At 40.6% G+C, this 22,535-nt stretch overlaps 4 protein-coding genes across 6 annotated transcripts; 2 read left to right on the plus strand and 2 right to left on the minus strand.

Annotated features, from left to right (window-relative positions):
• Positions 1 to 20: 20 nt before the first annotated feature.
• LOC108135392 (zinc finger protein 277) lies at positions 21 to 1,537 on the plus strand. Its single transcript, XM_017256091.2, has 2 exons — positions 21 to 318; positions 376 to 1,537. Exons 1-2 carry the CDS (start codon positions 72 to 74, stop codon positions 1,482 to 1,484), a joined length of 1,356 nt encoding a protein of 451 aa, XP_017111580.1. The 5' UTR covers positions 21 to 71; the 3' UTR covers positions 1,485 to 1,537.
• A 749-nt stretch (positions 1,538 to 2,286) lies between these two features.
• LOC108135382 lies at positions 2,287 to 3,614 on the plus strand. Its single transcript, XM_017256076.2, has one exon. It carries the CDS (start codon positions 2,364 to 2,366, stop codon positions 2,940 to 2,942), a length of 579 nt encoding a protein of 192 aa, XP_017111565.1. The 5' UTR covers positions 2,287 to 2,363; the 3' UTR covers positions 2,943 to 3,614.
• On the minus strand, positions 3,553 to 10,335 carry LOC108135381 (long-chain fatty acid transport protein 1). 3 transcript variants are annotated; one of them, XM_017256071.2, is made up of 6 exons: positions 10,253 to 10,335; positions 7,707 to 7,946; positions 5,836 to 6,074; positions 5,078 to 5,722; positions 4,813 to 5,014; positions 3,553 to 4,747 (listed from the first exon to the last, which is right to left on the minus strand). In XM_017256071.2, exons 2-6 carry the CDS (start codon positions 7,824 to 7,826, stop codon positions 3,806 to 3,808), a joined length of 2,148 nt encoding a protein of 715 aa, XP_017111560.1. In that variant the 5' UTR covers positions 7,827 to 7,946; positions 10,253 to 10,335; the 3' UTR covers positions 3,553 to 3,805. The 3 variants fall into 3 exon arrangements, with proteins under 3 accessions (XP_017111560.1, XP_017111562.1, XP_017111563.1); XM_017256073.2 differs by lacking the exons at positions 7,707 to 7,946; positions 10,253 to 10,335 and adding an exon at positions 6,648 to 6,803; XM_017256074.2 differs by lacking the exons at positions 3,553 to 4,747; positions 4,813 to 5,014; positions 5,078 to 5,722; ... (1 more) ...; positions 7,707 to 7,946; positions 10,253 to 10,335 and adding exons at positions 6,107 to 6,588; positions 6,648 to 6,959.
• A 9,097-nt stretch (positions 10,336 to 19,432) lies between these two features.
• LOC108135363 (protein twist) lies at positions 19,433 to 22,016 on the minus strand. Its single transcript, XM_017256055.2, has 2 exons — positions 20,634 to 22,016; positions 19,433 to 19,919 (listed from the first exon to the last, which is right to left on the minus strand). The coding sequence occupies exons 1-2, from the start codon at positions 21,884 to 21,886 to the stop codon at positions 19,670 to 19,672; spliced, it is 1,503 nt and encodes a 500-aa protein (XP_017111544.1). The 5' UTR covers positions 21,887 to 22,016; the 3' UTR covers positions 19,433 to 19,669.
• Positions 22,017 to 22,535: the final 519 nt, after the last annotated feature.

Raw genomic sequence — 22,535 nt, forward strand, 5'->3', positions numbered from 1 at the left:
AGTATATTTCGGCTAAGCACCTACGGTCACACCGAATCTTTGAGCAGGGCAGAAAACGTAAACACCGTCAAATGGAGCACGCGGTGGCTGCTTCTGGAGAGGATTCGTCGCCAGAGGAGATCAAATGCAGTCCACAACTCAAGCCCACGTCCAATACGGCCATAAAGTGCCTGAAGTGCGACAAGGTGTACATATTTCCCGCCGACAAAGATGACTGCCTGGCGCACTTGTATTTGGATCACCGTCTGGTCATAGCCGATGTGGAAGATATAGCGCTTTTGGAGGACTATCTGCAGTACTGGGGCAAGGAGTTTCAGGGTAGGAGGATGACCTTTTCCCTAAAGTAAACTTTTAATTGTTGTACCCCAAACGTAGCACATGAATTTGAACAATATTGCACCACTATGTTTCTGGATCAGCTCCCAGATGGGAAATATGCCAAGAACGAGAAGTACTATCTTCTGTGTGATATCCTGCCCCAGGACTACGAGCTGCGACAAAGGTTAAAGGAGAAGCGTTTGAGTGAAGCCCTCAAGCGGCATCAGTTCGAGCTCACAGACAGAAATTTCTCCAAGGAGTGCCTGTTCTGCAGGACCATAATCAAGGGACTGAGAGCAGACTACCTGGACCACCTGTTCGACAAGCACTTCCTGCTGGTGGGCAAGCCCGAGAAGCTGGTGTACGTGGACGAGCTGCTGGATCACCTAGAGGAGAACCTGAACCGCTTAGTGTGCCTCTACTGCGAAAAGATTTTTAGGGATCGGCCCACGCTCAAGGAGCACATGCGCAAGAAGGGTCACAAGCGGATCAACCCGAACAGAAGGGAGTACGACAAGTACTTCCTTATCAACTATAATCGTGGTCCAGCGGTTCCAACGCCCCGGAAACAGCACCACCAAAAGCGAAGACGTGAAACCGCATCCGTGTCCACATGCGCTGATCAGGAAACCGGCAGCGTGGACTTTGACAAGCACTTTGCCCGTCCGGATTCGGATGGCGAACACGATTCGGACTGGTCGGATTGGGCGGCGGATGGTGAACCGAGTGCTATCAAGTGCCTGTTTTGCGGTCATCTCGGGGACAACTTTGTCGCCCTCAAGGAGCACATGAGTTGGGTCCATCGTTTGGATTTTGACAAGGCCACCTGCTCCCTGAACTTCTACCAACGGGTGAAAGTGGTCAACTACCTGCGCCGGCAAATGTGCATGCTGCGCTGCGTTACCTGTGACCTCCAGTTCGACGAGCAGGAGTTGCTGGTGGAGCACATGGCCCAGGAGTCGCATTGCGGGGTCGGAAGCAAAGTGAACTGGGACAAACCGGAGTTCTTCTTTCCTTACATGGAGAATGACGGACTGCTGTGCGTGCTGGACGACTCCGCAGACGATGATCCGGAAGCCGATGTGGTGCGCATCATCTCCGAGGACAGTCTAGCTCAGATCAACAAGGATGCGGAGCGATTGTCTCTCGAGAATTTTAAGCTGTAAAGTGCTGAAACTATTTGCTTTGGAACAATTATTTAAATATATATATATAACTACTCGATTTGTTTTTTATTCATTAAATTTTAAAGCATTAAAGCTTCAACTTTTTGGAACTCCTGGGCTTTGTGATAAGATGTCCTTAAGAATCCAAATTAGAGATAAAAAAAAAAAATTTAACGATTTTTTTGTGCCCCAACAATGTTGACAATTCAGAAACAATTTTTTTTTGTTTCGTACCTTCTCAAATGTTCTCAAAGAAATCTATTGCAATTTTTTTTAACGAGTTGATTTGTGATTCATTTCTTTTCAATTCTCATATTTGTTTTAATTCTTAATTGTTAATTTAATTATTTAATAATGATAACAATAATAAGTGAAAAATGATTCTATTTGGTTTTGTACCTTTTTGAGTTCTCAACGAAATCTATGGAAAATTTTTTTAACGAGTTTATGTGAGATTAATTTTCTTAAGTTTATTTAATTATCATATTTTGTTGTTTTTGATACAAGTGGTTATATAACATTATTTTTAATATAATTGTAATTACTTTCTTGAATATTGGGAAGAGATGTCGTAGATATGTCTAAATGTTGTTGAATCGGAATAATCTCTAATTTCTCAGAGTGTTCATTCGATAAATACGTTATTTATTTGTTCTATTTGTAATACAATTTAAAGAATATTTTATTTTCATGAAATAGACCACTTAAGGGTTAATAACCCGTGTGTACACACCAAATGGGCAAATAAAAACATCGATGTTGAAGCCCTGGCCCCATGCGATGCGATAGTATCGAATAAACATCGATATTTGACCCAGCTCTACAGACTGACATCATTCCCGCACACAAAACACCTAAATAAAGAGAAATCGAGCGAAAATGGAGGCCCTGGACATTCTGGAGAAGCGCATCGATGCTCTGACGCGAGTCCTGGGTCCCGTACAGGATTCGGAGGCGGGAGAGGGCGTGGTGGACGCCCTGTGCTCGGCACACGCCCTCCTGGGCGAAGCCACTACGGGCAGTGCTCCACTGCAGCAGTGTGTGAAGCGATCCGGCGAACTGGAGAAGTACCTGGACCCCAACTTCCTGGAGGAGCAGCAGCAGGTGCGCTCCAAGGAGGTCTACCTGCACGCCGTGGCCCCCGAGCTGCACACCCAGGCCGAGCAGCTGGAGAGGATCAGGCAGCTGGAACCCGCTCTGGGGGCGGAGTACTTCCGCAGCATTCCCGCCGAGTGCCTGGACCAGCTGAAGGGCATCACCCAGAACAACGGGGAGTACGCCCAGCAGAGCGAACTCATCGAGGAGAGTCTGGTCTTGGCCATGAAGCGGTACGGCGAAATCCAGGCGGGATTACTCAGCTCCCTGGATGCGATGAGCGACCGGCTGGACCAGGTGGAGGAGCGCATGGAGCAGCGGAAGCGGGCGGAGCTCAGCAAGGATGTGCCGCCCAAGGATTGAGCGACTATAGCTCCAAAGACTGCTGAAAGTATTTTATACGACCCTGTTCCCGAATCCATTCCTAGTCAGTTTTGGCTTTTTGCTCAATTCAGTTTCCAAAGAAAAGTCTTGGATCAATTTCATATAAGCTCGATGTGAAAACTGAAATAGAAGCCATTCGTAAGCAAACTTGATTGGAATTGGAAATGGAATCCGGGATTTTAGATTTCCTAATCACTTTTTATAGAGAAGTGACTAATGATGCTCTTTCAATTGTAAGTTTCCTTTTTAAAAATTATTTAATAATAGAACAATAAATTAAATTAACCAAATAAAACGGCTGAAAATAATTTACATATGTGATTTTGATTTCCAAACCATTTGAAAAGAATTGATAATAATTAATTGATAATAATTAATTTAAAATGTCACTGATCAAAACACTGATTTCTTTAATCGCTTTATAGTATGTCCGAAAACAATATGAAATTGAAACAGATCCTATTAAAAATTTTCCATTAAGTGAAGCATGTGGTATTTTTAAAAACATATTACAAAAGCTCTTAAAAAAAAACAAATTAATCCATAAAAGTTGAATATATAATATTTTTATTATTAAAAACACATACGATTATTGGCAAAATGTTTATTCCCTTAAATATGTATAAAATAAAATGACATTTATCTAGGAAATGTAGAAGGAAACACTTATGATAAAAAAGAAAGAACAATTTCTTTCATTCGTTATTTTTGCTAGCACAACAGACAACGTTACCAAATTAAAAATAGTCTAAGCACGGCTTGAATCCAACGAAAATCCTTTCTACTACAGTAAGAGGCACAGTCTTGACTTCTCTTCTTCCCGAGGGAGAAGTCCGGTGCTCCTAGAAACGGAGCTCGTTCCTTAGTATCCTCTCGTAAACGGATAAGGTGAGCGGAGCATAAACGCCATTCGGCTGGGCGTAGAATAGTTCGTCCTCTATGAGTTCCGGATTGAAGCCCTGCTGCTGGAGCTCCACTTTGCGCAGCTTGAAGGTGCCCGTCAGGTCGATTCTTCGCAGGAACCTCAGGAACTGCGGTCTCGCATAGTTGGGCAGGGTTTTGGTCAGTTCCTCGCCCAGCTGGCTAACCTTCACCTCGCGAGTGGGATCGTAAATGGCTGCCATTCCGGCTCTTCCCTCGGTGTTGGGCACGCTCACTCCGTACACAATCACATCCTTGTAGCCAGCCAGATTGCTTAGCTGCGCCTCCACCTCGCTGGTGGACACATTCTCACCCTTCCAGCGGAAGGTGTCGCCGGTGCGATCCTTGAAGTACAGATAGCCCCGCTCGTCGGCCACCAGCAGATCCCCCGAAATGAAGGCCATGTCGCCCTTGGAGAAGACATTGTGCACCACCTTCTTGGAGGAGGCCTTCTGGTCGACATAACCCAGGAACTCCCGGCATGGATTTCCCCTCACAATCTTTCCTATAAAGACGCCTGGCTCGTCGGCCTCACATCTCTCGCAGAGTCCTTTGCTGTTCCTCAAGGGCTCTCCCGTGTGGGGATCTGCTTTAATGATCGATATCGGGTAGATCTGCGGCAGTATGCGGGATACAAAGCCAATGGCTCCCACGGTGCTGTCATTGTTCATGATGTTGGCATTGCCCTCGGTGGCTCCGTAGAACTCGCCCACCTTCTTAATCCCGAATCGCTCCACGAACTGCGGCCAAATCTGTGGTCGCAGTCCGTTGCCAAACACCATGCGCACTTGGTGCTGTCGATCGTGAGGAGCCGATGGAGTGGCCAGAATATAACGAGCCATCTCACCAATGTACTGACCAACCTGTGAAATATATATTGTTAAAAGTTATACAAAATTTGGATTAACGAAAGGGTGGCAGATATTACCGTGCACTGGAAGCGAGCACAGTCCGAAAAGTACCCAGAGGCACTGAATTTCTTTCGTACGACCACTGTGGAACCAAAGAGCAAGGCCTGACCCATGCTCATCACTCCGCCAGCGGTGTGATACAAGGGCAACGGGGTGTAGAACACATCCTGATCCTTAAAACCAAGCGTATAGTGAATGCCGGCAGCTATGAAGAAGTATCTGAAAGGGAAGAGATCGTATTATGGGATAATACATATATAAATCATAAATAGAAGACCCCACCGAGAGTGCGTGATGACGGCTGCCTTAGGCAAACCCGTGGTGCCCGAAGTGTAGATGTAGACCAGCTTGTCATGATGATCCGCTCGAGAAGCACCAGCTGCCACTTTGTCCTTGGCAGCCGTCTCCAGGAGACCATTCAACTGCTGGGCCAATCCCTGGCTGAGACCCTCGGACGCCACAATTTCCTGGGTGGCCTCGTCGTTGAACTGATAGAGTCCCACATGGGCGGGCAGATCCTTGGCTATATCCATTACGGCTGATCGGAAACTGGCTCCGTAAATGAGAGCCGTGCACTGACCCACTGTGATGCTGTGCTGCAGGGATGCCCCTCGGAGGTTCGTGTTTATTAACGGCGTGATCACTCCGATCTTCGATAGGCCCAGCCAGGTGGCCACGAATTCCGCCCGGTTTTCCAGCAGCAGACCCACCACATCGCCCTTTTTATAGCCATGGCTGTGGAACACGTTGGCCACTCGGTTCGCGTGCTCATTCACCTGCCGGAATGTCCATTGCTGGGACTCACTCACAATGGCCAACTTGTCCGGATGCCGGGCCACGTTCGCCTCGAAGACGTCTCCGATGTTCAAGTTCTTGCGCTCATGCCGTTTGATGAACATTAAGACACGGATGTAGGCGAAGAGAGCACTGTAACGTATAATTTAATTAAATAAAATAAAAGTTGGATAATTTCAAGATTTAACTGGTACTTTATCTTATATAAACATATATAAGTATGTGTTATTGTGCGTTTTACTTACACAGTATCGCGGGGAGTGGTGACCGCTGCTATATAGAACCATCGCCATCCGGGACGGACTAGCAATGTTGCTATCAAGCTGGCATATAGGGTGGCCACTCCATACCAAGGTCCTTTGTAGTAAAGGATCATGCCAGAGACTGCTGTCAGGGCGGGAGTTAAGATCCATTGAAGATAACGCCGCCAATCGGACTTCTTCGGTTGTTTTAAAGTTTCCGGTGAATCTATGCTAATCGTGACCTACAAAATTGCACACAAATTTTATCCGTTAGATTAGATAGATAACAACAAATGTTCAGGTCCATTACTAATCGATCCTCTACATCACTCATACGCCGCGTAAGCCCTCTCGATACGGGTGTTAGATAATCAATAGAATAACCCCTCAGCCTGATCCATCCTAATGAAGTTTATTCAAAGCTTTTCCTGATATTCAGCTAATTGCTTGTTGTTTAATTTGCACTCTAGCGACAGCTGCCCCATAACTTATTCCGCATCAATCATTTAGCACTTTATTTAAACAATTTGCAAACAAATAAACCAAAACAGAGAAAAGCAAACACACAAAAAATATAGAGTGTTATGTGGGGATAAACAAGAGCTAGTGGCCAAATCGGTTGCCATTTCGGCCCGACGAGATCTCGCGGAAGTGCATCAAAGCCCTCTTCTCGGCATCGGAGGCCAATCGGTTCGACAATCGGATCAGAACACATATGATCAGTGCCGAGATCAGTCCCAGCATAAAGAAGACGATCTAATATATACGGGGGGGATATACATAGTACGCAGCACGAGTGGGGGACTCCCGATTACCTTGTGCCAAATCGTCAGTCGATGCTGGGTGGCGGTCAGACCGCCGTCTTCCACCAACGGCTCATTGTCGGTGCCCGTCATCATATTAGGCAAATGCAAATCTTTGCTCAGCTCGTTTGACCCTTGGCGCTTGAATGGTTCAGCCGTCTATCTGTTTGTTCGGCGATTTTTCTTATTTAACTGACAGTTGCTTCGGAGAAATATTGTAACATTGAATTTTTTAATGGTGTGACAACTTCATAAAAAAACAAACTGATCCGATTTTAAAGTGAATTTCCCAAATTTATGAGCATATATTTGTGTCTTACTTAAGCCGTTGGAAAGCAGCTATGTCTTAATAATTTTGGAACTCTTGGTCTTATACATATGTTCATATATTTGATTGTTAATAAACTTTTTAAACAATTAGAACTAGGGAGAATACCTGTTGCTTTTAAGTATGTATTAAGTACCTTTTCACACTCATACTATCGGATGGCTCGTTTTTGTCAATTGGGAATATTTAAAGAAAATTAAATCTTTATAGTGCTGTTAAAATTTTTCTTTTCATATCAAACTGTTAAAGAACTCATCCACCTTGTAATGAATTAAAACTTGCTCTTTTAATACATTTTCCTTTTCCAAGCGCACTTCGTTTCAATAGCCTCCATTAACTTCCACTCCGAGTTACCCTGATCTTGACTTTCAAACATTTTCAGACCAACTCAATAAAAAGATACACTTTAGGTTGCAATAATCTTTTAAATAAACCTGATTATATGCTTTATCCGAACAGATGACCGATCGCATAATACTCGAGACCCAGACCTAGTCCCGGTTAAAGTCAACAGGCCAAAAGTAAACTGGTTTTGGTTTTTTTCTGCGCTTTTCGTACTCTGACTCTGATGGCAACGTGAGTATTATTTTGTTGTCAGATAAGGTTTGGCTCGCTGACGAGGGGACGAGGGGCAGCGACCCAAACCCACCAAGTGAACACAACAAAGCGAATCAAGCGCGAAACGAACCGAAAATATGTATGTTGACCACATTCGTGCGAATGGATGAGTATATGTTATTTACCTGTGCGGGGTTCAAGGCCGTCGAACTTGGGGCGGCGGCTGCACCACCACCATCCGCAGTATCAGCACCACCTGTAGCAGCACTAGCACCACCATCAGCCGCAACGCCAGCGGTGCACATTTTATTTATTTCGAATTTAACAGCACATCTGCAGAGGCTGCGAACTGATGTCGATTAACAGCTCGGCTCGGTTTGGACTTCAATTAACTCCGTCGCTTTAGGTGGTTTTTATTGTGGTTACTTGATGGTTACACAAAGAAAAAATAGAACCAAATTTTATTAAGTTTTAAATATAAAAAAAATGTAATCCTAAAAAAAAAAATAAACTGTTGTTATATGAATTTTTAACTATTTGGGAGGTGAAGATGGGTATTTACATAGTGGTTTAAAAATTGTAATAAATAAAAGGTCCTTTTGGTATCAGGTCTTTAAACAATAAAATAAATAAATAAATCTTTAACCAATTGATGTTCAATTGGTATGTATTTTTAAATTTTAAGGTACAAATTCTTTTTCTAAGGCCCTATATATTTTAAAACTTTATTTTTGCTCAGTGGTATCTGATAAATCCCTTAAAACCAAATGACAAGTAATCAGATTATTTTAATTAATAGAAAATAAATTAAGTATTAATAACTGCGTAAGCATTGATTAAAAAGTGATGCACAAATTAAAGATTTTAATGGGGGAAGAAACTATTATTTTTTTCTGTGCACTTTTGAAGCGAAATGATGGGTAATTAGGCGACGTGCAGCAGTCGGAAGGGGCAGACAAAAGGCAAAAAGAGAAAAGGCGAAAAAGTTGAAGAAAAGCCAGAGATAACGATGTGGGGAATTTGCAATTGTAGTGCACAAGTGACACCAGCTGAAGAGATGGAGAAAAATTGCCTTTTTTGACACGGCTTGAATGATGCTGCGACGTTTTTCAGTTCAGGCATGCGAATGCGACAGTGTGTTTGTAAGCTCAAGGTGAGTTTTGGGGTCTGCTGCGGTTGTTTATGCGCGACGAATGGCAAAAGTTAAGTTAAGTAAATTGAAGCTCCAGGTGGGCCATAAAACCGTTAATGTATGTTAAACTCATTTAATGAAAAAGACAATTAAAGTAAGTTAAGTGTAGGAAGTTGGAGTCGGATGATGGTTCCTGCATTTTGATAGGAAGTGGGCATCAGTAAAAGAATTAGGTTTTAATAGTTGAAAACAAAGGTAATTAAAAACATAAAATATAAAACATAAAACTAATTCTGTTCTTTGTTTTGAAGATATAAAGATTTGTTGTTATTGTGTTAATTATTTTAATTACATTAAAAGTTAAAAATTAAAAAAAAACTTGGAATAATTTTTTTTTTAATATAAAATGGTAGAGAAAAAGTGAACACTAATTCTGTAAGTTATATAAATAGTGTGTAATCCGTGATATTTAATCAAAAAGCGCAAATAATAGTCTTATAAATGTGGTAAATGATATAGATATAATAAAAAATTAGCTTAGAGAAATGCAACCATAAATTTAAATAGCTCTAATGTGTTTTAGCCATGTCAAATTGTGATGTTAGGCTAATGGATCTTACGACAACAAATAATTTATTTAAATATGTTTAATCCGTTTCTCTTTAGTCTTGTTCACTAATTTGCCAATGCATGAACATTGATTTTTCTCAGCCAGCGGCTGATTCAATACTTAAATTTCAGTCCTCGTGTTGCAAATTATTTTTTACAACATTTTGCTCATGCAAACATTTAGTTTTACTACTGTTGTTGTTGTTTCTCCATTGTGGTTTCTTTTGTTTTTGTTTTTTTTTTCGTGACACACATATAGATAAAACACATAAGATCGGCAGAGATCATTATGAGATGCGGATGTTGGCGACGCTTCATCACTTTCACTGAAATCTTCTTCTCCTTTTCTTTTGTTAAATTTCTTTGCCTTTTGAGGGTCCCCACAAATGAAGCTTGGAATTTTCAGTGGATTAAGAGATATGAGAGGAGATGTGGGATGCAATCAAATTGCGGTTGAAATTGTTGTTCACTCTATTAGCTTAATGGATATATTGCACGCACAAACGGAATAAATATAGTCATTCTGTGGAGATCATCTTAAAACATTAAATGTTCTTATTGTCCTTGATTTTTTAATATTTATTTTTTAAAGAATTTTTTAAAAGTATTTTTCAAAATTACAACACCATATAGAAGATAATTCTTTATTATTGGTTGTTTTTATTTTGCCTTCAGCTGGTAATTTTATATAATTTCCAAGAAGCTGTTAAACCACTGAATAATATAAGGAAACCTTGAAACATTTATGTTTTTGAACTATTGTTCTTACAATTATTTGTTTTTTATTTTTTGTAATTAAAATGAACTGCAGTAAAAGGAAATTTGGGTTACAAAGAGTTTCAAAAATACATTTTTTTGCACTCTATATTTAATATGTTTGGATTACAGAGTTTTCGTGTTATTGAAGCTCATTTGTAGTTTGAATTGTTGGTAAACCAATTTTAAAACACTTTTTGGGACATTTTAAATATGTATTCGTTATGGATTTACTTTTTATTTTGATGTTTTTATATTTTTTTTACGATTAAGTCGGAGTTTAAGCCGGTCGCGTCTTTCGGCCAACAGCTTCGTTCATCAACTGCGCCCAAAAAGCTAACTGTCTCTGCATCCGTCGCTGCCCGAGCTCTGCCGACGACGACGTCGACGTCGGTGGCAACAGGTCGCCGCAAACACAGATACACACTGACACAAAAAGCCAAGCTTCGGGTCGAAGCTCCGCTTCTTAGCCAAGTTAACAATGTGCTGCTGGCTCGCTGAAATTGTCAGTTGCGATTCTGTTGTGTGTTTGCACGTGATTATGCCGCATGCAACATGTGTATTGTTTTATTCACCGCCCTGCCTCTTAAGCGAGTTTCCTTTGTGGCCATTAACATGTCAACAACCACAGAGCGTCAAGAATGTGGCCTTAATGGGCAAGGGGGTTGCTTTGGTGGAAGGGGGGTGGCGGAGTGGGTGGCCCAGGGAGAAGGCCGCGCGGAGTGGAACGCGCATTTAATTCAAAACACGTGTCTCACTTCGTACTCTCTTTGTGGCTGTTGCCCTCGGCTTCTGTTTGCGATTCTTTCCCTTGCATTTCTTTCTATGTATAAAGGCACTGAGAGAAATCATCTTGTGATACAGCGAGTTAAGCCGAATGCTATTTCGGGCCTATGTTCGGTTACCGGTACCGCAACGTATCGACTGCTTTGGTAAGAAATTCCATTTTGGCTCTGATGTTTTGGTTACGCTTTTGGAACCGGCTTGTACCGATACATTAGCGAAATTTTTTTAATTTTTAATAATATTTTTTTATTTTCTTATATTAATTTTATTTGTTTTATTTCTAGAAAATATTTATGTTTAATTTTGGATATTTTTGGAGTCTTTTAGTTACAAATGTATTCAATTCAATAAACGAATAAAAGTAATATATCCTAAGTCGCACGGTTTGACGTCATTCCAAAGTTGAACTTAATTTTAACCAGTTCGTGTTCCCGTTTCCGATTTTTGATCGGATTTATTTATTGGTTTGATCAGATCAGCTTTAAATAATTTCATTTTGTAGGTAATTTTAGTTTTTTAGTACCAGGAAGGGCTGGTATTAATTCTATAAGCATACAATAAATTTGTTTTGGCATGTGTACTTACAAAGTGTATCTGTACATGTATTTTGTACAAGCAATTGATGCGTTACCCCTATACGAATCTGTTACTCCACCCCGTCTCGAAACTCCATAGCAAGTGTAACGCAAACCGTTTATTAAATATAATTTTGCATGTTGATTTCTTTAGCTCAGATCGTTTGCCATGACTCGGCTAAATTGTTATAAACAGTCTGAGAGACTGAGAAAGATATATCTAGCTAAACAGTTAGCCCATGGACTCGGGGATTTGGATCTAGGTCAATTGGGTATTGCAAAACAATTTTAGGTTTCTGCGGTGAAGGCTTGCAGCCAAATGACAAGAACAAATATTTTAAAGGCACTTCTAACATAAATTCAGCATCACTATATAATTTTTATTGGAGCAAAAACTTTAAAACTTATTTGGCTTTTATAGTTGCTGTTGCTTGCAAGACAGGAATATAACTAAAGTTTTTATGGGTTCCCGTCTATTTACTCAATGCTGGAATCGATATTCAACAAGCTTTCATATCGTCAAATCATATTACAAAAAAGCTGAACTCACTCAACAAGATTCTCGGTCGGGTTAATAATTCTAATAACACGGGTATACGAATGCAAAGCTCATTTAATAAGATAATTGGCTGAGCTTTGACTCTAAAACAATAACAAGTGAATCACAATAAGTATAGAGCGCTCCAGAGTTCAGTTCATAGATATAGTCGGGTTCATATAATCAACCGAATAAGGTATTTAATATTTGAAAACAAATACATGATTAACTTTATAAAGTTACTAAATTTTACATATAAAAAAAGACCTGAGAAGAGGGACAAATATATTAATTGCTTTTTCCTAATAAAACGTCATCAATAAAATATATTTTTTTATATATAAAACTCTATAAATACCAGAAGTATTATTAATATTATTATTTCGACCTGATTTTAACCTTCAAAATGGTTAGTGCAATCCATTTTTTTTATTAAATACGACAAGTGCTCTTTACAAAGTTGTGATCATCATTTTGTAGAATGTAAATATACCTGTAATATGTACATAATTCATATCTGTCAGCAGAAACTTTCAAATTGCATTTCATGGCTCTTTCTGCTCTAACAATTTTTATAGTTCCTGGCAATCAACAGCTCGTCCCACTCCCTTCGTACCCCCAAGATACCAATAACAAGGCTCCAAAGATATGCCCGACATTCAATGGTCTTTTTCACACATACCCAACCAGACATAAAGTGTCTGTGCAAAAAATGCAGACGCACATATTCGGTTTATATATGCTCCGCCTCTTTTATATATAGTTCGGAATATATATTTTAGCCTTCGGGGGCTTGGCCTCCGCCCTTCGCCCCTCGCCCTTCCCTTTCTCCCCTGCTCGGTACTTGAGAAGGGAACTTGCCTGCTCTTGTGGATTTTGTCAAGTGGATTTTTGTCGAGTTTTTGAGATCATTAAAACAACATCGTTAGGGCGTCCATAATGAAGTACTAAAGAGGAACCCAAGAAGCAATCCCTCGAGAGTGCGACTAAGTCCCGAAATGAAAGAATTCAATTTCAAGGCGATGTTTTATGGCTCTAATGATTAGTTCTATAGACGCACTGTCGCCTCTTTCGCCTGAGACTAACGCAAATCCAAAAAGATATATCGCACTTTCTCATCCGACTTTATATGGCGTATTGTGTTACGCTGCACACTGCGGGATTGATGGATGCGACCGTGAAAAGCGCGGCGTGGAAAACTCTCGCTTCAGCATCGACATCCATGTTTCTATCCATCAGCAGTGGCATGAATAATTTTTCGCCATTGAACCATTTATTTGGGGTATATTGAGTTGTAGAGGGGTTAGGCAAACATTTTTTCAGGACTGTTTAATATTATTTTGAAATTCCAGGCAAATGAGTCGGTTTTATTTTTAAGAAATGCTATTGTTAGATTTATTTTTTCTTTTTGAAGCATAATGTCCATATTACGTATCAATACGTTCAATAGAATATTAAAATATATATTATTGAAAATAGTCTTAAATGGCGAATATAATTTTTTGTACACAATAGAGTACCCAATATGCAATTAAAAAAAAATAATTTAATTCATTTCAAATTTTTAAATATTTGATTAGAAATTGAGCCTATATACATTTTAGAAACCATTTTTTTTTTTAAATTATTTATAGGCTTATATTTAAGGGCATTACTTGACTATATTTTTGGGTTTTGTGAATGTATTGTTGATTTTTTGCAATCTATAATTTAAGCTCCGTTCAACTGTACCTAAAGGGTATATCCACATTCGACTTTCTGCCGTCTAATTGATTTTTTGTGTGTTTGCCGCCATCGAATATTGTTCTTCGCCGTCTATATGTTTGGCCGCCTTTGGGGACGCTCCCGCGCTGTCAGAAATTAATCTTTTCCCTTTCGCCAGATGTTGCCTGCTGCCGGCTGCGGTTGGCCAAAGGGAATGGCGGGGGAGGGGCGATGGACGAGGGGTAAGACGAGAGCTTGGCGCAAAGTGTCAGGCGTTTACATCAGAGATGATCGGGTTCCCAGAACAAGGAATTCACCATTTTGATTCTTTTGATTTCCCGTCTTCACTCTTTTGTTTTCCGTTTCGAGCATTAAGCGATTTCATTTTAGCACATAGCCGAAAGAAGTGTTCTTTCATTCTGAATTATTACAATATCTATAATTTTTAAATGTTTTTATTTTGCTCTTTTGGGCATTCATTTTGACTGTTGATATTATATACTATTATTATTTTTGTATAGTTTCATGGATCAAAATATTACCTACTATTTTTTTGGGTACTTAAAAAAATACAACCCACTCATGGATTAATTGGGAATTAGCTAGAACAAATAAAAGCTGTAGACTCAAAAACTTACCTACACATAACTTAAAGTACAATATTTATATATTTTAATAGACTTTATTATATTGCATGATTCGATTCTTCAGTGATTTAAACAAACTAATATTTTATGGCTCAAATTATATCTTATTTAATAGACTTTAATATAATCATAACAGATAAGTATACATGTGATCTTTTTTATAAATTAATCTTTGATCTTGGACATATATGAGTTTATCTTTGATCGCATTATTTTCTGTGCAGTTGAGAAAGCGTTTTACTTACTTCCTGACTTTTAGGGACGTGGTGGAGTGGGGGGAAGTCAACAGTTTTTGCCTGCCGGCCAAGTCACTAAAATGTTTTTATGTAAATAAACAAAAGTTTGGTTTGGTTTTCCCTCCGCCTTTGTTGTTGTTGCCTCGGATGCTCCTTTTTGGATGTCGACCGCCGTCGTTGTTGGGCTTTTTTATGGATTGTTTTTTGTTTATAGACAACTACATTCGGGGGTGTGTGCGTGTGTGAGCGAGTTGCTTTTTATGTGCCTTGCGCATCTTCGGCTGAAAAAATATAAAAGCAAAATATTTATGCGACCGATGTGAGGCACAGCCCGTCCGTCCGTCCGTCAGTCAGTCGGTCCGGTATTGGATCCGTACAGGGGTGGCAACGGGGCGGATGAGTGAGCGAGATGTCCATAGTAGCGATCGGTTTTCTGCTACCCCTTTTTTCACGCCTCCGAGCAATTACTTCGAGTCGAATACCCTTAAAGTGCTACTGAAATATTCGGGTATACTCCTAAGAAATAAAAGGAACGCATCAAAAATATGAACTGGAGTAACAAGTATTTGTAAAGAATTAAGAAATTAAAACAATAATTGGTAGGGAAGTTTTTTAAAAAGCATAAAGATAATTGTTCAATATTATTTTAGAATGTCTGCGGATCAATAAGGGCCATTTTTATCCAAATTTATTAGAGCTCAAATACTAAGTTAATAAGGATTAAATATTAAATTAAGTGTAACTTAAAATAAAATAAGAATAATGTGGCATTAAAAAATATAATACATTTTTTTTATATTTGATCTGAAAGCCTTTTAGAGAGCAACTTGTAGTCGGATGACTTTAGGTTGAAATACTATTCACTTGTCTTTTTATGAACTTCCACATTCACATATAGCTAGGCCATAAACAAACATTTACGTACACATTAAAATGTATCTCGTAGATGCACATTCAGTACATTAGCTGGGCTTTTTGTTATTGTTGCTGATGGACAGATCGGCCGACTTCATCATCGGTGGCCATTAGTCAGCGCAGGCCCCCTTGCCCTTAGCAATCCTTTACTTCATGGCATCTATGAACTTTGATCGCTGATTGATTGGCCAAATGCACTCGAAAATGCAGGCAGCACCTCCATGAACAAACGCGCGTATATCGATGATTTTAATTACTTGAACCGCTGAGCAGTTTGCATATTTCGTTGTCGGTGCAATCGTTGCGTGAACCAGATGTTTTCCCCAGGAATACGGGTGCTGGGAAGGGCTAGGGGTAAAACTGACATGGTTGTAGCAAAGGGGCTTAAAAATCAGACAAAGAATAGGAAGATTTGAGAAGAAAGATATAACGAAGAAGCCAAGAACCTCTAAAATTGTATTTTAGCATTATGCTATATTCATGTAATCTAATAATTGTGAATGTTTTTCTTATTTTCATCTACTAATTGTGAAAGTTTTTCTTGTTTTCATATGTGATTGTTAATTATGTCTTTCTATAAAAATATCAACAAAAAAGGTGAGAATATGTATATAAGGAGGAAAGAATTTATATTCATGGCCCTTGGCTAATCCAAGTTTTTATTGTAGGGAGAAACCTCTTTCTTATAGCAGACTTTTCGAACCAAGGTGGATTGTTAAACCCAATATTTCTATGTCACGGTTCCCAACTTCTAATATTTATTCTTTCTTAAAACTTACATTTCCTTTTCCCCCTACTAAACGATTACATCTACACCCATGGATTTAGGACTGGGGCAGCCAGCTTCCCACTGGCAATCAATCAGCGGGGCACAAATGAGTCTGCGAATGGGTCACAACAATGCATTGCGATCTCCAAGTGGGCAGCAAACGCTTCCGTTTCGTTATCCTCTCGTCTGTCTGTCTGGTTTTACTTTGAAATCGGAAACGCTTCGCATCATTTTTGGACACACCGTTTTGACTTTAACATGGACACGGACACGGTCATCTGCTCGTCTGGGAATGGCTAAGAAAACTTATAAGTAGCAAGCGGGTTAATCATGTTTCAGAAATTTGCAAGGAATTCGTTGGAATAATAAATGTAGATTCTGTTGAGTTATAAAGAAATTTATTTAATCGCTTTTGATTTATTGTTACAAACCAAATTTGATGAAATGAATGAACTTTGAGTTAAGGAAGAGGTTATGAACAGCAATTAATAATGTTTTTACCTTTTATTTAACTTTGCCTTAACATTCCCTTATATGAAATAATCATATAGAAAATAAATTTATTTGCCAACTAATGATTTATTTGTATCAACAAGCAATTAGTCATTAAACCAAGTCATCAGTCAATATTTTTCCTCCTAATGCACTTGAAATTTTCTTTCCCAAAATATATTCCCCTCTGACATAGGATGCCGAATTGAAAAAATTGAAAAATCCAATGAAAACTGAAGGGAAAAGTCGGGTTTTTACAACGTATTCGTTTCACTTACTGCAATTACCGCATAGAATTTCCACTGAACATTGTTTTAGTTCAGCCCCCATAGGAGAAAAGGGAATATATGTCGAGGGAACCACCTTAAGGATCCAGGAAGGGGCATAAAGTGAGTTGGGACACATAGCTACCTAAAAATGGGAGACACAAAACTGTCAACGCCCCCTCTCCCCCTCCCCACCGTTTTCCAATTTTACCACTCTCTTCCTTTTTCGAAAATAATTCCAGGGGATTCATAAAAAGTACTGGAAGAGCGGCTCAAATGACGAGGGGTCATAAATCCCGTAGCTAAATTTAGAACGTGCTGAGGGTGGAGAGGATCACCGCAGGACGAGTGAGATCCCTGCAAGGACGAGGGCCATTGCCATTCCCATTGCCACTTTATTTGTGTGATTTTAACTAACTTATTTTTTTTCGCAAGGCCAATTCCCACACATGGCAATCAATGGCATGTGCTATGCGCCTAAGGACTGCAAATCTTGCTGCGCAGCGAAAAGGACCTCATGCCAGGGGACAAACCGTTTTCTTATTATTTTCCCAACATATGTGTGGGCGAGCGACTCGAGTCGACTCGTAAATGAAATGAAAACAATGCCAGGATGTGCCCGGGTCCTTTGACACGATTTTCCCTGCCCTCGCTGACTCTCTGAGGAAATAGGCGCCGCCGGTCCAAGGGATGTGTGATCTACGATTTATAATGGCCTCTGCCATTCGGATTCATTCATCAGACATACGAAAATGGGCGTTCTGGCAACCAATACTCGAATAAATCAATTGTTCTTAGGTTCCGTCTCTCTCACTCTCTCTGTTCTCTTGGTTTCTCCCTCTCACATATCTATAGTTTACTGCCTTAATTAGATGCGGAAATTCTTTGGAAATTCTGTGTTCGTTATACGACTGTTTCCAGAAAAATAAAATGGTGTTTTGGGCTTATTGATCTTGGCAGCCAGCAAAAAATTCTATTGATTAATCAAATATTTGGACAAACAAGCGAAATATGAACAAATTATTTTTCAATAACATTCACAACAACTTTGTTTCTAAGGATAGTGAGTCTGTCACATTCTTTACAGCATTTTTAAATTAACATTAAAAGAATATTAACATCTTCTGTTTTTAAATATGTACTATATATAATCAAGCAAAATTGTAACAGAATAATATCCTTTATTTATTCTGCCAGTAGCTGGGATGATTAGAAGCTTTAATGGTTTGCTTTAAAGTTTGAAAATATTAGCATAGTTTAGTGTGTTTTAAATTATCAGAAGACCTATTAACCAAAGTAATTTGTTAAGCGTTTTTATTTTCAAAAGCAGAAAAATATATTTATATTTTTTAAAAGCTTTTAGTTTTTTAACAAAATATTTTAAAATTGTAATCTGTAAAGTCTTTGGTGTGCTAAAACGAATATGGAAAGAAATAAAACTTTTATTTATTTCTCGTATAGATATAAGTTTTTTCTGGGATTAACAAAGAATTTAATTTTCACAGTTGGTATAAAAAAGATCACTTGGCAAAGAAACATAACAACATTTTTCGATGTGTGAAGTGATCACAGCAAAGAAAACAATGGCGTTAAGTGGATCATTTTTTGTATCTCCTTCCCTTTTTGTTCTGAAGTATGAAGCCGCATTATCTCTAATAATCTTTATAATGCCTTCAAACACTTCAAAAATGAGGACTTCCCAACCCCACAAACGACAACCTGTCAACATGCATGCGATATGCCAATTTTACCAGATCTAAATACAAATCTAAATTTGTATCTACACAAGCTGTATGCAGATCTTTTAGAAGATCCAAAATAAGCACCGTACAATGTATATGGAGCGGAGAGCACTTTCGAGCACCGAGAGCTGTCATTTAAAAAGCAATTAAGTCAACAACTATGAACGAGAGCGATCGGAGTGAATTCGGGCCTTTGATGAGGAGGAGTCCAGTTCTCCAGGCCCCAAGGCGGCGACTAAATTATCTGACTGAGCTAATTACGAGCATTTTAAGCACGCATTTTGGCGACATAAATACTTTGCTCAGTATATTCGGTGGCTGGTATACTTTGTAAACAGTTTTTATGTTTTTGAACATAAATCAACCGGATGTGGATGTGTTGCTCCATCGCGGGCCCGGGTTGCCTATGTATTCACATATATCGACATCGACGGGCTTCCCATGAGCAGCGAGTATCTATAGGATGCAATGTGTATCTCTCGCAGATACATACAGCCACCGCGTCCGTCCATCCATCTGTCGGCGGAATGACGTTACGCTCTAAGTATGTCGACGTCGCTCCGATTGTCTCCGCTTTATAAGACCATAAGACGAAAAGTCCAAGCCCGGGGACCGACCCCCCCAGCGAAGAAGACATTTTCGCGCCCAATTTAATAGAGGGGACGATCCAAAACCACATCGAAGCGGAGCGAACAGAGAACATGAGAGAAATAATTAAATGCAAAATGGCGTTTTTGGCTTTGTTCATGGCTTTTCTTTGTTTCTTGGCTTGTTTCGTTTTTACAATTAATTTAGTTTAGACTATAAAATTAAATAGGCTTTAATCGTAGGTTTAGGCTTAGACATCTAATCGACACGTATATGGAAAGAGTGACAGAGAATTGAAGAGTGAGAGCGGCCAGGGCTCTGGAATTCACACGATAGTTGCAGCTGGAAGCCCCTTTTGGATCCTTGGCAGGCATATAGTGGCCCGATCCGGTGCTATGCCTTCTGGTGCTGGGCATCGCCCTCCATGCGCCACACCCCGAAGAGGTAACTCAGCTTCTCGGGCGGGATGATGGGTGCTCCGTTGGCCTTGCGCAGGCACTTGAGATCGGCATCGGCTCCATTGGCAGCGGCACTCAGCAAGGAACTGGCCGATCCGTAGGCCGAGGGCGATCCCTGGGCCTCCAAGGCCTTCAGCAGGGATATGTCACTCGAGCTGAGCATGCGGCACAGGAAGTCGATGTATCTGTAAAATAAAGAAAATTACTTGATTAATTTAGGGTGTCGATAAATGAAACTTAAAATCTTAAATTCAGAATGTAATTTATGGGCTTCATAAAAAGTAATGCATATGGGATCAATATCAAATATTTTGCAAAGTCCCTTTTTTATATTAAGATATCCGACAAATACAATTTGATTCATTTTGATTTCATTACTTAAGTAAGTAGTTCTATATAAGTTTTGTGGGCTTTAGTTACCTAAATTATTATTGTTACTGTTCCGTGTTAATCGCGGAAAAACTGTTCATGTGCGTTTAAATCTAATTTATCATATTTTGTTTAATGGAAATTAGTCATAGAAATGTTCGCCTTATAAGTTTGTTTTGCTTCAAGATTCAATATAGACAAGCCTATATATTAAAATTGGGAAATTTTATAACAAGGAAAGTAAATATCCATATGAGGCACCATGTTTGTTAAGTCACGAAACAAGATCTACGTCAAGTAACCAATTTAGCTTAACTGTTAATTCTTCATTCACAATTTATATCAATATCGATTTTTTTTGTACTTTATCTGGACATAAAGTAATGATCAAAAGGACAGTTTTCTTTCGTTCTAAATAAATTGTTTTCCAAAAGATTTAAGGAAAAGTGTTAATGTTTTTTTTTTCAGAATTTAACATTTACCAAATGTCCTTAAAATTATGAATATTCCTTCTGTGAAAGATAAATTACCTTGTGGCCAATTTGAGGGTCTGGATCTTGCTGAGCTTGTCGCTGGGCAGCGTGGGGATGATCTGCTGCAGGGACTTGAAGGCATCGTTCAGGCTCTGTGTGCGCTGGCGTTCCCTCACATTGGCCATCACCCTCTGGTTGCTGAACTCGTCCGTTTCCTCCGACTTGCTGGGCTTCCGCTTCAGCCGGCGACGTGGCTTCCGGAAGGCCTTTCCGCCGGCATCCGATCCATCCAGCAAGCTCCCAGCACTGCCGTCGTCCGCCAGGCAGGCGGGCGACATGACTCCTCCGTTCAGATCGCCCACGGAACTCAGGGCGTTGTGGCGGGCGTACTCCATGTCATCCCGATCGGAGCTGGAATAGGCACTGCCGTTCAGGGAGTTGGCCGGCTCATAGCCCTCGAAACTTTGTCTGTAGGCGTTTTGGAAGTGCATTTGGGCATGATTCGGTTGGTGTTGCTGCTGTTGCTGCTGCTGCTGCGATTGCTGCTGGTTGTTGTAGAGGGGCAGGAAAACCTGAGCCTTGTGCTCGGGCAAATCCTCGTCGGGAAACTCGAAATGGGAGTGCGGGGAGGTGCAGGTGCTCTGGACGCCAGGACAAGATTGGGCCGAGGCTACCTCATCCACAGTGGTGGGTAAGTAGTCCACGTAGATGTGTTGCTGCTGCTGATGTTGCTGCTGTTGCTGATGCTGCTGCTGTTGCTGCTGTTGTTGCTGGTGGATTAGCTTCTTTTGCTCCGGTTGCATGGTCAGAGATCCTCCGGTTTGGCAATCATAGTCGCCACTGCTCCGGGCCCGCTTGCCATGCTCATTCCAGGAGGATCCACCGCCAGTCTGGCCATCGAAAGCACTCTGATTGTTGCCGGAGCTCGTGTTGTTGCTGCTGGTATTGTTGTTGTTCAGCTCCAGGCTGGCGCTTTGGGCACTGTGATTGCTGCTGGTGCTAAGGACCTCGTTGCTGGGTATATTGTAGTCGGTATCCTCCAGTTCCGTGATGCCATAGGCCGCGTATTCCGAGGGCAGTGGCGCGTACTGAGGTTGCTGCTGCTGCTGCTGTTGCTGTTGCTGGTGGGAGTGGGAGTGGAGAAGTTGCTGCTGCTGGTGCTGCAGTTGGTAGCCCGATTGCATATAAGCCTGCTGCTCCACCTGGATCAGTTTGATCACATTGTGCTGCAGCTCCATTATATTGGGCAAGGTGGGCTTGTAGCTAATGTCCAGCAGCACTTTGGGCGACACTGAACGAGCGCTCATCATTTGGTGATCTTTCTAGTTTTTTTTATACACTTCTTGAGTTAGGATATTTAAATATAATATTTTGCAACTTGAGATGTTTTTGTGTAGTTTCACGCCCGCGTTTGCTGTATCGATCTGCTTGCACGCACTGACGGAACGCAACTGACGCACGATCCTTCCGGCCATTGCTCAAATTGACATTTTGCGGCTGCTCGACGGCCATTCGCTGTCGCCGCCCTATCGTTGTCCCGCTCGCGCTCCCCTATGGCCATCTCGCTCCCACCCAATGGCGGAAGCTGCGGCAGCAGGTATGACGTCAAGCGGCGGGCGGGGGATTTCGATGCTCTCGAGCGGCAACGGCGGCTGCAAAATTCTTCTGGACGACTGAAAAAGAGCGCCTTGACTTTCGGTCTGCGCAATGGATTTTACATCGCCCTCTCTTGGGTTATTCTTTGGGTTTTCTCTTCGATCTGGGAAAATATCGGCGAACGGACGCTGGAAAACGGGACGGGGAATATGCCGGCAATTGTCGGCAGTGTTTGAAATATTTCTACTTACTCACGTTGTTGTTTATATCATTGGATATGGATATGGCCTTTTAAAAATTGTGTATAGTTTAGCTGAGCTTAAACTGTAAGACGGCTAACTTTGGTCACAATTAAGTTTTTAA

This window comes from Drosophila elegans, unplaced genomic scaffold (assembly GCF_018152505.1).
Source record: "Drosophila elegans isolate 14027-0461.03 unplaced genomic scaffold, ASM1815250v1 contig_520, whole genome shotgun sequence".
In the NCBI taxonomy this organism is placed as follows: Eukaryota; Metazoa; Arthropoda; class Insecta; order Diptera; family Drosophilidae; genus Drosophila; species Drosophila elegans.

Coding starts and splice junctions, on each gene's coding strand:
- LOC108135382 (XM_017256076.2), top strand. CDS start 2,364: ATGGAGGCCCTGGACATTCTGGAGAAGCGCATCGATGCTCTGACGCGA.
- LOC108135392 (XM_017256091.2), top strand. CDS start 72: ATGGAGCACGCGGTGGCTGCTTCTGGAGAGGATTCGTCGCCAGAGGAG. Junction 319..375: donor CTGGGGCAAGGAGTTTCAGG/GTAGGAGGATGA, acceptor CCCCAAACGTAG/CACATGAATTTGAACAATAT.
- LOC108135381 (XM_017256071.2), bottom strand. CDS start 7,826: ATGTGCACCGCTGGCGTTGCGGCTGATGGTGGTGCTAGTGCTGCTACA. Junction 5,723..5,835: donor ACCACTCCCCGCGATACTGT/GTAAGTAAAACG, acceptor TATACGTTACAG/TGCTCTCTTCGCCTACATCC. Junction 4,748..4,812: donor GTGCTCGCTTCCAGTGCACG/GTAATATCTGCC, acceptor TATATTTCACAG/GTTGGTCAGTACATTGGTGA.
- LOC108135363 (XM_017256055.2), bottom strand. CDS start 21,886: ATGATGAGCGCTCGTTCAGTGTCGCCCAAAGTGCTGCTGGACATTAGC. Junction 19,920..20,633: donor ACCCTCAAATTGGCCACAAG/GTAATTTATCTT, acceptor TTTATTTTACAG/ATACATCGACTTCCTGTGCC.